General features: G+C 45.9%; 1 protein-coding gene across 1 annotated transcript; it reads left to right on the plus strand.

The window, feature by feature from the left end:
• Positions 1–225: 225 nt before the first annotated feature.
• FGF16 (fibroblast growth factor 16) lies at positions 226–9,161 on the plus strand. Its single transcript, XM_018043636.1, has 3 exons — positions 226–827; positions 6,764–6,867; positions 8,221–9,161. The coding sequence occupies exons 1-3, from the start codon at positions 554–556 to the stop codon at positions 8,464–8,466; spliced, it is 624 nt and encodes a 207-aa protein (XP_017899125.1). The 5' UTR covers positions 226–553; the 3' UTR covers positions 8,467–9,161.
• The last annotated feature ends 4,032 nt before the right edge of the window (positions 9,162–13,193 follow it).

Below are 13,193 nucleotides of genomic sequence, written 5' to 3' on the forward strand. Positions count from 1 at the left end.
TTATTTCATCAGCAGTTTCAGAAAAACCTGCCAAAAGCAGTTATGCCTCACTGCAATGTGTAGCTTTTTCCTGCCATTTTTTCATAATAAAAGAGGGAGTGAAGCTCGCTCGCTCTCTCCCCCTCCACCCCCCTCTCCCAAAAAGAGCCAAAAGGATATGAGGAGGGGAAACACACACACACACACACACACCAATCTCCGAGGGGATGCCATTGAGGTGTGGCTTGTATTTAAATATCCAATATGTCAATGTAAGGGGAGTGGGTATGTATATAAAGTCCCGTTTGCATCTGATAGCTCGACGAAGCCAGCTATGAGAGGCCTGGGGAGATGGATGCGGAGGGGAAGCGGCACTTTGACTGAGCGCAAGGTCTGGAGCGCGCTGCCCCACGCTCCCCGCGGCTGAGAAGTTCCTTGGACGCGAACAGACGTCGACTGCAGCTCCGTAGAGTTCGGAGCGAGCGAGGAAGCGAGCGCCGCCGAGTCGCCCGCGCCCGCGGCGGGGAGAGGCAGTTCGCGCCCCGCGGCCCGGCTCGGCCCCGCGCGCCCCGCCATGGCGGAGGTCGGGGGGGTCCTCGCTTCCTTGGACTGGGATCTGCACGGCTTCTCCTCGTCTCTGGGAAACGTGCCTCTAGCTGATTCCCCGGGTTTCCTGAACGAGCGTCTGGGCCAGATTGAGGGCAAGCTGCAGCGCGGCTCGCCCACCGACTTCGCCCACCTGAAGGGGATCCTGCGACGCCGCCAGCTGTACTGCCGCACCGGCTTCCACTTGGAGATCTTCCCCAACGGCACGGTGCACGGCACCCGCCACGACCACAGCCGCTTCGGTGAGGACGCGGCGGGGAGGGACGGGAGGCGAGCGGACGGCGCCCTGGGGAGCCGACGGCTCGAGGCTGCGGCTTGGGGCCGGAGGACCAGCTGCTCCCGCCCTGCCTGGCGCTGTCTGGGCTCGTCGAGGCGGGAGGCCGCTGAAGACGCGGGCAGGCGGGACGTGAGGGTGCGGACTTGAGCCAGGCTGCGGCGTCCGGGCGCCTGGCACCCTCGGATGCTCTCAGGAGGAGGCGGGGGCACCTTGAGATGCGTCCTCTCCTTTCTCCACCCCACCCTACCTCCTCCGGGAGCTAGAGGGATTGTTCTGGGACCTGGACGCTGCGCTTCCCCTTTCAAGGAAAGCAGGTGGAGCTGGGTGGGCGGGTGGGGGTGTGGGAGTAGGAGCATCCACCGAGGAGATCCGGGAACGTGGCTACAGCGTGAGGCTGAGCCTTGACGGCAGCAAGGTTGTCGCGGCAGATTACCTGAAGCAGGAGCCTTAGTCGGCCGTGGACCCTGTGTGCGGACGGCCAGCGCCCAAGTGGCTTTTGGCCTATGGGGACGCGGCAGCCTTGGCACCTGCCTGTCTCTGTGTTGCTCTGCCTGGGTTAGGGGCCAACCCAGACAGCACGGCGGGAGCTGGGTATTAGAGAAACTAGGAAAGCCTCCCGGTGGGCAGTGTGTAAGGGCACAAGCCCTGGGGCACATTTTGCCCGGCAGCTACCTCTGGACTCCTTGCCTCAGTGAGGAAACAATCCTGGGCCCACTCCCAGCCCCCCAAACAGGTGTCTCCTGGGCCCAGGGCAGAAAACAGCCCACCTCTATCAAGGATTTTCTCTGCCTGTTCAAAGGGCACAGCTGCCTGTCTCACATGCAGAACACAATTAATATAAACCTTGATCTGGGACAGAGATCATTGTGTTACCAACCAAATGTCTTCACTCCTCAATAATTTGGCCGTTTTTATTTTCAATTTCCTGTCCTCTACTTAACTATTCAGGTGCTGTGACAGCTACCCTTCCTTGGGTCCCAGCATCCCCCAATGTCCTCACTTCCTCCCCAAGGACCCTATAGGCCAAAGATACCTTCTGTCCCTAAGCCAGTGAAAAGTTTTGCCTACTGGCAGGTCTGACACCCTTTCTTTCCACCCCCAATCCTCCTCCACTCCCCCCAAACTGCCTCATCCTCCTATTCCCCATGTCTTGCTAGAGCTGCCTCCAAGTGCACCATGGTAAGAAGTTGGGGGTAGATGAGGGTGGTGGGGGGACAGAGGCCTATAGCTGGGCAAGGCTAAGTCTAGCAGACATCTTGGGCCAGGGCTGGTCTTCCTTGTGGAGCAAACAGGAACCCTAATGAGCTCTATGTCATCTTGGAAAAATGTACTTGGAGAGCTGGAGTACAGTAGGTTGTGTGTGGGGTGGGAGTAATGGAAGGGTACAGGTGTCTGTATAAACTTGCAGCAGGTCCTCAAAAGGGTGATAAGGTGGGGTGGGGTGAGGGGAGAGGGAGGGTTAACGTGGCTCCTTTCCCTTCCATTGCCAGTGACTTTGTAGTCCCATTTTGTTCCTCTTCAGAAGGAATGGGACTCCCACCCTGGCCTCAGAGCCCCCCAAAGCTCCCAGAAATGGCCTAAAGATATTGGGGTAGCCCATCCCTGAGCTATAGAAAAAAATCCTGAAATGATGGAGAAATGTGAGGTGGGGGGACAGAGGTGGAGAAACTATGACCTTGACTCCCAGCAGTTACAAGTGTTGTCTGACTCTGTGCCTAAGCTCAGCCCAATAACCTACAACATAAATCAGTAATAGGCTCTTGGGATAAGTGGTCTTTAATTACCTCCCTAAGGACACATCTTGATTTCTTTTCTCTCTCAAACTGCTAAGGGTGTTAAGTTTAAGGAGAAACCAAAGGAAATAAACCTGGCAGGAGGAAGGGGTTTTTTCACTGCTGTTTAACTGACAGCTTCATTTTTGGGTTTTGCCTAAAACACACTCACTCACTCACTTACTCACAGAGACCACCTCTGCATCACCTTTTCCCTTCCCTCCTTCCCTGGCTTCCTGGCAGATCTGTGTATTTCCTGTACAGGAAATGATACGTGGTCAAAGCTGTCTGTTTGTAACATCCCTTACCAACTTTCAAGCACACATTTACTCTTCCTCAGTTTAGCTTTTGGCAAAGAAAGAGGTGGTGTTTCAGTTTGCTGACTCTTTCCTTGCTCCACATTTGAGTTAATCAGCCAGGGTATTCAATAAATCGAAACTTTAACATTCCATAAGTGCTTTAGCAGTCAACATTCCAGCAGGGTAAAATAGGCCAGACCTAAGATATAAAATATTATAGATTTCTGCTTGGGGGGAAGAGGTAGTCTCCAAAGGCCATGTAAAGTAAATAGCTATTTGTTGTAATTGGAGAGCAGGGCCCCCAAGGATTACCCTGGAATCCATGCATTCAGAAAGAGTCAGGCTGAGCCCAAGAGCAGCCTTGACTCCAAATAATAACCTGTTGGCACAGCCTATGCTCCCCCTCCCCACCCATCCCCCATTCTGCAATCAGTAGCCAGGAGTATTTCCATCTCTGCCTGGCTAGTGGCGTTTACATGAGGTTCACAAGGATACTGACATTCCTGAGGGGCACCTGTGGGCTGGCAGAATAGAGCTTGGGAGCCAGACTGGAGGAGAGGCCTCTTGCCAGGTGGGATGGAACAGGCTTATGCAGCTGCTTTGGTTTTTGAGCTATCTGGTTCTTATTTGGCCAGGTACCAAAACAGCATTGCCTTGGCCCTGAAGGGCTGAAAGGATGGCTGAGGGCATTCAGGCGAGTTATGGAACTAGATTAAATGACATATTAGCCAGTCATCTAGCTAGGTTCCGAAGCAGTGGGACCCAGAACAGATTCATTTTGAATGAAGCCATGGGAGAAAAAGTATAAGAAGAATCTGGAAATTATCAAACACAGGCCAGAGCCTGAGGTGGGCGGATCAAGATGAAGCAGAGGGAGGTCCTGGGCTTTGAAGGGGGTGAAAGTACTGAGGACAAACTTTGTCTACTTAATACTTTGCTTCAACATCTTGCTGTTAACACCCCTCTCCAGCTGTAGTTGGGAAAATGTGAAACTGGCTTATTTTCTCTCTCTTTTCATGCTGGCTGGAATTCAAGAGAAGGTTTAGGAATATCTGTTCCATCATCATGTGCCACTGGGTCCCCACAGTTTGAATCCAGCAAATAGGAAAGTTGGCAAAGGGAAATGATGCCCAAAGACAGCTGGGCAGGGATGATTCCAACTGTTAGAGACCCCTGGTTACTGGCCACAACCCAAGTGACTTCCTGTATGATCTGTCCTTTGGCACCAGGGTTAACAGAGTTGGAGAAAAACCGTGGTGACTCAAAGGCCACACCTCTTGGGTTTCATGATTTGTTCTCACACCAGGTCTTGGACGGTGAGATCACAAGCTGCCCTCTGCTACTTAATGAGCTCAGGGTGGTCAGAGACATGAGATACTTAGAGAATGAGGGAACCAAGACTCAAAGCTCAGAAGTAAACTGCCTAAGCAAAGCAAAGAACTGAAGGCTCCAGCAGGTTGGTATCCCTCAATGTTTACCACCCAGAACTGAATCATGACCTGACTTCTCATTTCCTGGCCATACTGGCCACTCTCCTTTGAACACCCTCCTGGTTTTCTGTGGCCCTTTTTAAACATAGTAGAATTCAAAACTGTATTCTTACTGTGATCTGAGGCAGAGTAGAATGGGGCAACCCCTGCCCTTATGCCAGTTACTAGATCTCAATCAATACAGTCTTAAATCATATTAATTTTTATTTCCTTTTTTCTATTTGTTTAATTAGGTTTTTAGTAATTTTTAATTTTTATATAACTTCACATTAGCTTTTTAAAATCTCGTGACTCAGCTATACTGAGCTTACCTTGTTCAATCAGGTTCTATAAGCTGTTGTTGTGTATGTTTTGCTAAGCCACATCTCCCCATCCCAAAGATGGGGAGATATATTTAATAAAAATGCACAGGAACACAAAAGAGTAGTCCAACAGTCCAAAGTTTTCAAGAAAATATACATAGTTGCCTGGAAGGGGGAGGAGTATGGAAATAAAAATAAAGAAGTAGATAAATTCATGATAAATACTTGAGGCTCACCCTCCCTCAATACAACTCCAAACACAAAACATCTTGGTTAACTGGTTTCTGGACCAAAGTGCAGGACTTTACATTTATTCTAATCAAAGTTTATTTTGTTGGAGTCAGCCCATTTTTCCATTCTCTTAAAATCTCTGGATTTTTATTGTTACCCTCTCAGCTGTATGTCTTCTGGAACTAGGGTAAACAGTCCCCATGTCCTCTTATAAGTAATTTATTAAAATGTTAAACAGAGCAGCACCAAAATCAGAACCCTGTTCAGTGTAACTAAAGGTCTTGGCCCACTAAATCAGTATCTGCTTAACCCCTACTTGGCACCGGGTAATTTTCCCTTCCCCTCCTACCATCTTGTGTCAATCTCCTTTTCTAAAACTCTTTTGTGTGTATGTGCTATGAGAGTTAGTAACCACCAGACTGAGAATAAAACTTGGAGGATGTCAATGCTAGAGGCCAAAGGCTATGCTTTGAGTGTTCTGTACAGTAGCAGCAGAAGAGAGTTACATTCTTGGAAAAGGTCTGTGTGTGCCCTAAAAGCTTCCATACCTGAATACCCACCCACTAGCCCAAGTCACTGGGGCTCTTCAGAAGACTTCCCACTGGGCTCTTGAACCTGATTTCAAAATTGACCACTTAATTTTTTTAAGTGATCTTTAAGGAATCAGTCCTATTCCCCGTGTAGATTACATAGAATATTACTACCCTTAAGAATTACATTTTTTGATAAGACAGCCAGATATGAGCTCATTTCATACCTTTGGATGCCTCTGGAGTCAGTTGTATCAAGTTTTAATCTATACATTGAAAAATATGGTTAGAGAATATAAAAAAGAAATCTAGTTGACCAGTGCATCTGTATCCATATAATAGATGTGTTATGTTAGAAAAAAATTGTTAAGTTTTCAGTATCCCCAGGATTTCAGTTATGGTTCCTTTTTCCCATTTAGTACTCAATGTCTTTTTCCCCTTGCTGCTGCTGGGTAAATGAAAACGTTTTCAAATCCTCACCTCTAACTTGTCAACTAGAGGAACATTTCTGAATATCTTCCTCTTCCCCTTAAAGTTGCAACATCTCAAATCAGTATCAAGTCTAATACTACCTGCCAACTCTTTGCTGTAGATAGAGTTAAAATCCACAAGAGAGAAGGGGAGAATGACAGGCTTGTCGGCCTGCAGCTGCACTGGCTAAAATTACTTTTGAGGAGAAAGCTCTCACCAGGCCAAGTTTTGCTTCCTACCATAGGACAGAGGAACAAACTTAGTGAGTGGCCTGTGTGGCCTTTGTTAGAGTCAGCTACAGGCAGTTGACAGCCTCATGTGGCTTTAAGGACATGGGAGCTAAGAGGGTACAAAACAAGTTCAGCCTAGAGGACAGCAAGGTAATGCTGTGAGCTCTGGGGAATCAGAAAGTGACTTTGGAAAGATAGAGAAACTTGGCCACATTGTTTCATTTCGAAAGCTGCCCTCCTATTTCTTGAAATGGTGGCCTTTAACAGTACCTTGAAATTATGAAGCTTTTATAGCCAAAGCCTTCTCACAGTCTCTTCCTTATTATATGCCTAAGAGTGTTGAGTAGAGGCAGAGATTGTCCCCCATTTTACATATGGACTGACTGGGGCCCAGAGAGACTCAGTTTCTTCTCTGAGGTTCCATTCTTGCTGCAAAAGACGGTTTCATCAGGTAATTCACCAAAGGCACATAGTGCTGGCCTTCAGTTGGGGATAAAGGACCAGCTCATGTCACCTTGATAGCTTTCTGTTAGCTTGATATCAGTGATGGAAATGGCATTCACTGTTTTGCTCTAGGAATTCTGGAGTTTATCAGCCTGGCTGTAGGGCTGATCAGCATCCGGGGAGTGGACTCTGGCCTGTATTTAGGAATGAACGAGCGAGGAGAACTCTATGGGTCGGTAAGTTTAAGGTGTTTTTTTTTTTTTTTTTCACAGAAGCTATTACCACCAGTGTTTGGACAATGTAAGGCAAAACATTTATCTAGCACTTGAAAGCACTTTTGTCAACTTTAAAGGATTAGTGTCTTCTAGTCAATTCTTGACTGCCCAGGAACTTGCTACATAACACTTTCACTCATTCAGTCCCCATGAAAACAGAAGCTTTTATGTGGTATAATTGCTTCTGCCTTCTCCATTAGAGTGTCAGCTCATCTGATAATAATAGGAAGCTGTACTGGTTTTTCAGTAGATGGTAAGGGTTTGAGGCATTAACCCTCCCAAGGAGTATATCTGATTTGTGACGGGTACCCAGAGGAGTAGCCAACTAGCTGGCACAAAAATAGGCAGTGAGAGCTGGCCTTGAGATTGAGGATTCTGAAATTAAGAACAAAGTCCTTGATGTCCAAATCGCTTCAGCTGAATCCCAAAGGCCAAATGAAGCAAACAAACGAGTGAGGATTCGAGGGTCTGGTGACAGCCCTAAGTCCCCAGCTAGGACTGTATTGGCTGCAGGACATGTTCTGTTCTGGAAGCCAGCCCAGAGCTGGGGAATGGTAAGTGACTTTGCTGATCTTAACCCTTCTGGGGGATCCCAACTCCTGGCTTTGGCTTTTGAGTCGCAGAGCATACTTTCTGGCTGCCTGCATCCCATGAAATCAGAGCACATTCTTCCCTGACACCTAAGAGATAGGCCCGTCCCCAGCACTCGGTATCGGCAACCCCAGCAAGTAGTACTGTGGCTGAATCAAGTGTGAGAAGGGATAGAGGCAAGAGACCCAGGAGCTGCCAGCTTGAACTAGCCAGACTGGAGGAACTTCTCAAGGAGATTTTTTTCCTGGCTTTCCAACTGACAGGCCCTGAGACCCTTCATTAGGAGAGATCACAGCTCGCCTCCCATGGAGCTTTATATAGATTCGAGGCCTTTGCCTGTCAGTTGACATGGTTGACGGCAATCTCAATGGATTTGAACATCTTTAGCCCTAAATAGGGAGAAAGTTCAGAGGTATCAGTGGGCATTGGGAAGCAGAAATTCTCAGGCTCAGAGTACCAGGTGAGCCCATCTCTTCTAGTCTCTTGCTTTCAGAAAAGATCTCACCTGAAATATTTTTGTGTGGCTCATGAAAGAGGGTGAAAGCAATACAGACAAGACTGTTTCATGCTATTTGGAAAGAAGATGTCTCAGTAATACCAGAAGATAGACCTGAAATTTTCTAATATAAATGTGCTATTTATTATTTTAGTTTCTCCACCAGCAAGCTGGGATGGGAGAAATAGTCATATAATGGGCTCTACTTTATTTTCTCACCCTCACAGAAGAAACTCACACGTGAATGTGTTTTCCGGGAACAGTTTGAAGAAAACTGGTACAACACCTATGCCTCCACCTTGTACAAACACTCGGACTCGGAGAGACAGTATTATGTGGCCCTGAATAAAGACGGCTCACCCCGGGAGGGATACAGGACTAAACGACACCAGAAATTCACCCACTTTTTACCCAGGCCAGTAGATCCTTCTAAGTTGCCCACCATGTCCAGAGACCTCTTCCGCTATAGGTAACGGACCCCTAGTGTGACCTCTGTGACCCTTATACTCTGCGGCCACAGTTGTCTCTGGAAGCACTATACTCATAGCTTTTCAATTCTCTTTCCTATCAATTTAGATAACAAAGAAGCACTTACTGTTCAACTCGACCCAGCTGTTCCCTCATTGTTCAAAAGTATATATCAAGGTTGGGTTATTTGGGGGAGGGGTGTGGGGGGATGGGGAGGTCTAGAGGGAATCTTGTATATACTTTTTTCTTTACTCACGTTCTTTCCCCTGAGGTGGCACAAGAAAGAATGGGGCCCCCTACCAAGGGCCAGAGGTGTCTTGCCCCACAATCTACCCAAATACCTTAAAGTGGGTAAATGAAAGACCAAGGAATCTGCCATAGATGCTACCTACAGAGCTTTGGAGAAGTCTCATTAAGAAAATCCTTGGGGCTCCAGCCCTGCTGCAAGCCATTCCTGTATTGGCTCTGCAGATTTATCATCTGTCCTGACATGCAGTTTTCCTGACGTTGAAAGTGGGAGATGGGGTAGGTTGTAAGAAAATGATATTAAAATGTAAGCATGGATACTGTGCATAAAGACAAACTATTTATGAAATGTATATGCTATTTATTTTATATATTTATTTATTTCAAAATAATTTTATTTTTAATGAGAGATGCTATGACTGGATTTTCATCAGAAAGAATAAGGTCCTACTGAAACAGGATAAATGAGTTATCAAAGGCTTTTATTGGCAATAAAATTGTCTTTATATTGTAACCACTGTCTAACTCTATTGATTTGTACACTTAGTAAGATTAGAAGGTTTGTTGGCTTTTTTTGCTACTCATTAGAATCTCTTGATGTTGGCATCACACTGCCTAGCCTAGGTGACTTGCTATCTACAATATTAGCATTATCTAGGAGCCCTTTCTGAAGTTCTTTCTGGTTCTGTGACTTTAAACTTAGTGGTGAATCAAAGCTTCAGAAAGGCCTAGACCATCAGCTCTTATGGAAGCTCCCATTTGTACTTAGGACTAAGCATAGAGAAACCCTCCTTTGGAATTTGGTTAGGGCCCAAAGCCCAAAGGTGAGCAACTCTAATTGGTGGCTTCTTACTTAACATATGAAGATGAGGTGATTTGAAATAAACACCAATCAATAGGGAGAATGATCTTTTGAACCAGTCAACCTTCCCTTCCAGAGGTGTTCTCCCACTCCCTCTCCAAACCCCTACCCCTATCCTCTACCAGTGTTTCTCCTAGAGAGTTCTGGGAATCTGTTAACACATTTTCCTAAAGCAACAGTTCTTAGAGTATATGGCCTTTTCACCAGCAGCACCATCTGTGTCCTTGTGAGAAATGGAAATTATCAGGTCCTACCCCAGACGTGCCAAGTCAGAATCCCTGGGGATAAGGGCCAGCCATCTGCATGTTAACAGCCTTCCAGAGGATTCCTGTGCACAATAAAGTTTGAAACCTAGTACTCTAAAATAATAGTTTTCAGAAAGAATTCTTTTTGTATCTGAATGACTTATACATAAAGTTTTAGGATAACTTCAGTCCATAAAAGAAGAGTGGCTTTAGTTGAAGTGGGGAAGGCATTCCTGGAGCTCTCTCTTCTCCAGAACAGCCTCTTAGATATCTTGCTTTAAAATCCCTGACCCCTTTACTGATAATTACTGAGGTGGGAGTATAGGGCTATTTGCATTTTCAAAGCAAATGCTGTCTGGACATAAGAACCAGAGGAATAAAAGTCTCGTAGAAGGTTTGGGGTTAGGATAGTTTCTCCTGATGCTCCTCAGTGACATCCACTATTTTCCCAACTGATTGGTGAAACAAATAGTTTAGATAGCAGCTCACTTAAAAGTCAAAACCATAAACTCTATAGAAGTTCATCCAAATCTAAGTACCCAACAGAGAATACATACATGAAAGAGCAAATAAGGCTGTACGATAGAAAGTGCTAAGTTGCACCATGTATGTGATTGGAGACTAGAGTGCTTACCAATGGAACCACCAAGGCCAAGATTACACAGGGCTGGGGTGAGTAGGGAAAGTTTCCTAAAAGGGGTAATGCCCCACTTTGAAGAACCAACAGGAGGGTTTGGAGAGCCAAGAGGCTGATGGCAATGTCCATGTTGGGCTACAGGGAAGAAACACCACTTCTAGAGGTCTATGGGAGGAGGGTAAAAATCAGCTGTATGACATTTTTTATCGCATTTTTAATGTGCATTATACCTTTATTTTAAAGCCAAAATTTTACTATATTCGCTATGGTCAACTACCTAGATACATAGCCCCAACTTCTAAGGGCTTGTGAGATAAGTGAGATCTGTTTTAACCAATAGGAAGCAGGCACTTCCCTGTGAGTAGAGCCAGTATTACTCTAGCGAGGCACTTGACATGGGCCTGGCAAGGCTGCAAGCACCATATTACAGGGTGGGATTTACAAGGAAAATGCCAATGTAATGAAAAGGAAAATATTTCAAAGCCTAGGGTCAAGACTTACCTTTTTCCTGTGAGTGGAAGTAGAGGGCAAAAGAATGGAAGAAGAATCCCAAGATGCAGAAGGCGGTCAAATGGGAGGCATTCTTGGAACTTTAGGAATGACAATGAATGAATAGGGCACGTTGCTAGAAAATGTCAATAGGCATCCGTTCTCCTGGTCAGAAAGAAGGAAAAGATAAATTCTGGAAATGAAAATATAAGATGGATGACCTAGTACCACTAGATCAATCGGCAGCTAATGACATCATATCCCCAAAGTGTTAAAGTAATGGATTTTGTGCCAACCAGTTATGACCAACCTAGATAGCATATTAAAAAAGCAGAGACATTACTTTGCCAACAAAGGTCCATCTAGTCAAGGCTATAGTTTTTCCAGTGGTCATGTATGGATGTGAAAGTTGGACTGTGAAGAAAGCTGAGCGCCAAAGAATTAATGCTTTTGAACTGTGGTGTTGGAGAAGACTCTTGTGAGTCCCCTGGACTGCAAGGAGATCCAACCAGTCCATCCTAAAGGAGATCAGTCCTGGGTGTTCATTGGAAGGACTGATGCTGAAGCTGAAACTCCAGTACTTTGGCCACCTCATGCGAAGAGCTGACTCATTGGAAAAGACTCTGATGCTGGGAGGGATTGGGGGCAGGAGGAGAAGGGGACGGCAGAGGATGAGATGGCTGGATGGCATCACCGACTCGATGGACATGAGTTTGAGTGAACTCCGGGAGTTGGTGATGGACAGGAAGGCCTGGTGTGCTGCGATTCATGGGGTCGCAAATAGTCGGACACGACTGAGCGACTGAACTGAACTGAATGAGAGGGGATTGTAGAGTCATAAGCTCTGGACCTCTGGTTTTAGATGAAAACATGCACAGAGACAATTTCTTTTCATCTGCTCCCAGTGTTTATGGTGTTCCTGGAACAAAACAAACATGTAGGAAATGTTTGTTGAATAGACAATGGTTGGTTGAAAGAATGAATGAGTAAATGAGTGAATAGACAAAGACATAGAAACTTTCAGCAAAGAGGTATATGATGCAAATGCCGGGCTAGAGAGAGCAAATGCATTATATAACAATCATCTGAACTATTAAGTTTCCAGTACACTTAAATATGCACGGTGACAAACTAAACTCTATCTTAGGAAAGACAGTGAATTCCCTGTCACTGGAAGTGCTTAAGCTGAGGCTAGACAAACTTTTGCAAGGATATTTTATCATTTGCATAGAACAAGGTGAATGTTAGATACAAGTGACAGAATGTGGTAGCATTATTTATGAACTACATACTCCATGTGACCCCCAGATTTCTCACAAGCACCTGTAGTGTTTCAAAAAAGAGTATATAAGACCTAGGAATGCTATAACTTCTATACACAACTGCTATTCCAGACCAAGAGAAAGACTGTACACCAGAGGTTCCAAACTTGGAGTTCACAAGGTCCTTAAAGGTCCACAGAAGGCCCTTTGGGCTTGAACTCCCAGAATAGTATGCAAATTTTTATGTGTACATACATTTAATCTTCCATTAGTTCTCAAAGTTTCCTCCCAAATGTTAGGAACCACTACACTTTAAGTTTGGCGACAGAGAGGTGGGAGTGAGGGGAGGGAGGAGCTGGGCGGGCTTCACTGCTCAGTGGCTCTCAACAGAGTTCAACCCAGGACCAGCCCTGACAACATTTCTGATGGCAACATGACTCTCTTTCCCCTCCCTGTGCAGCCCTCGTTTCACTTCCACTGCCACAGCCAAATGTTATTCATGGTTAAGAAACAATGAGAGACTGAACCCACCAGGTCCAGACACAAGGAGCTTATCAGAGCCATCAGAGGAAACTCCCTCCAAAGGAATTTAATCAAAGGCTTAAAATAATAAAAGAACCCAAGTTTATATTACCTTCAGGTCACTGTGGTGCTCTGCCACTGCATCTCTGGCTACACAGAAATCCAATTCAGGTTCCAGGCTCTGGTGGGGCCGCAAGTGACATAGGCTTTGTCCAAGTTGCCTAGAGCACAGGCTTCACCTTCCTCCTCCTGACTCTTCAGCTGATCTTTGGGGACTGCTGCTTTTCTTCTCTCTGGAGTAGCTGGAGCTACACTGCCTTTCACCAGCACTTCATGAACAGGGAGCTGTTGAGGAGGAACGTGGAAGGTTAGGGAAAAAGGGACCAGTGAGGAAAGACACTGTCTTTTGGAAACACACATTCATGGTCAGTCATCTAAGCAACTTCCTTGTTTAGCAGGAGGAAAAGAA

This window comes from Capra hircus (genome assembly GCF_001704415.2).
Source record: "Capra hircus breed San Clemente chromosome X unlocalized genomic scaffold, ASM170441v1, whole genome shotgun sequence".
In the NCBI taxonomy this organism is placed as follows: Eukaryota; Metazoa; Chordata; class Mammalia; order Artiodactyla; family Bovidae; genus Capra; species Capra hircus.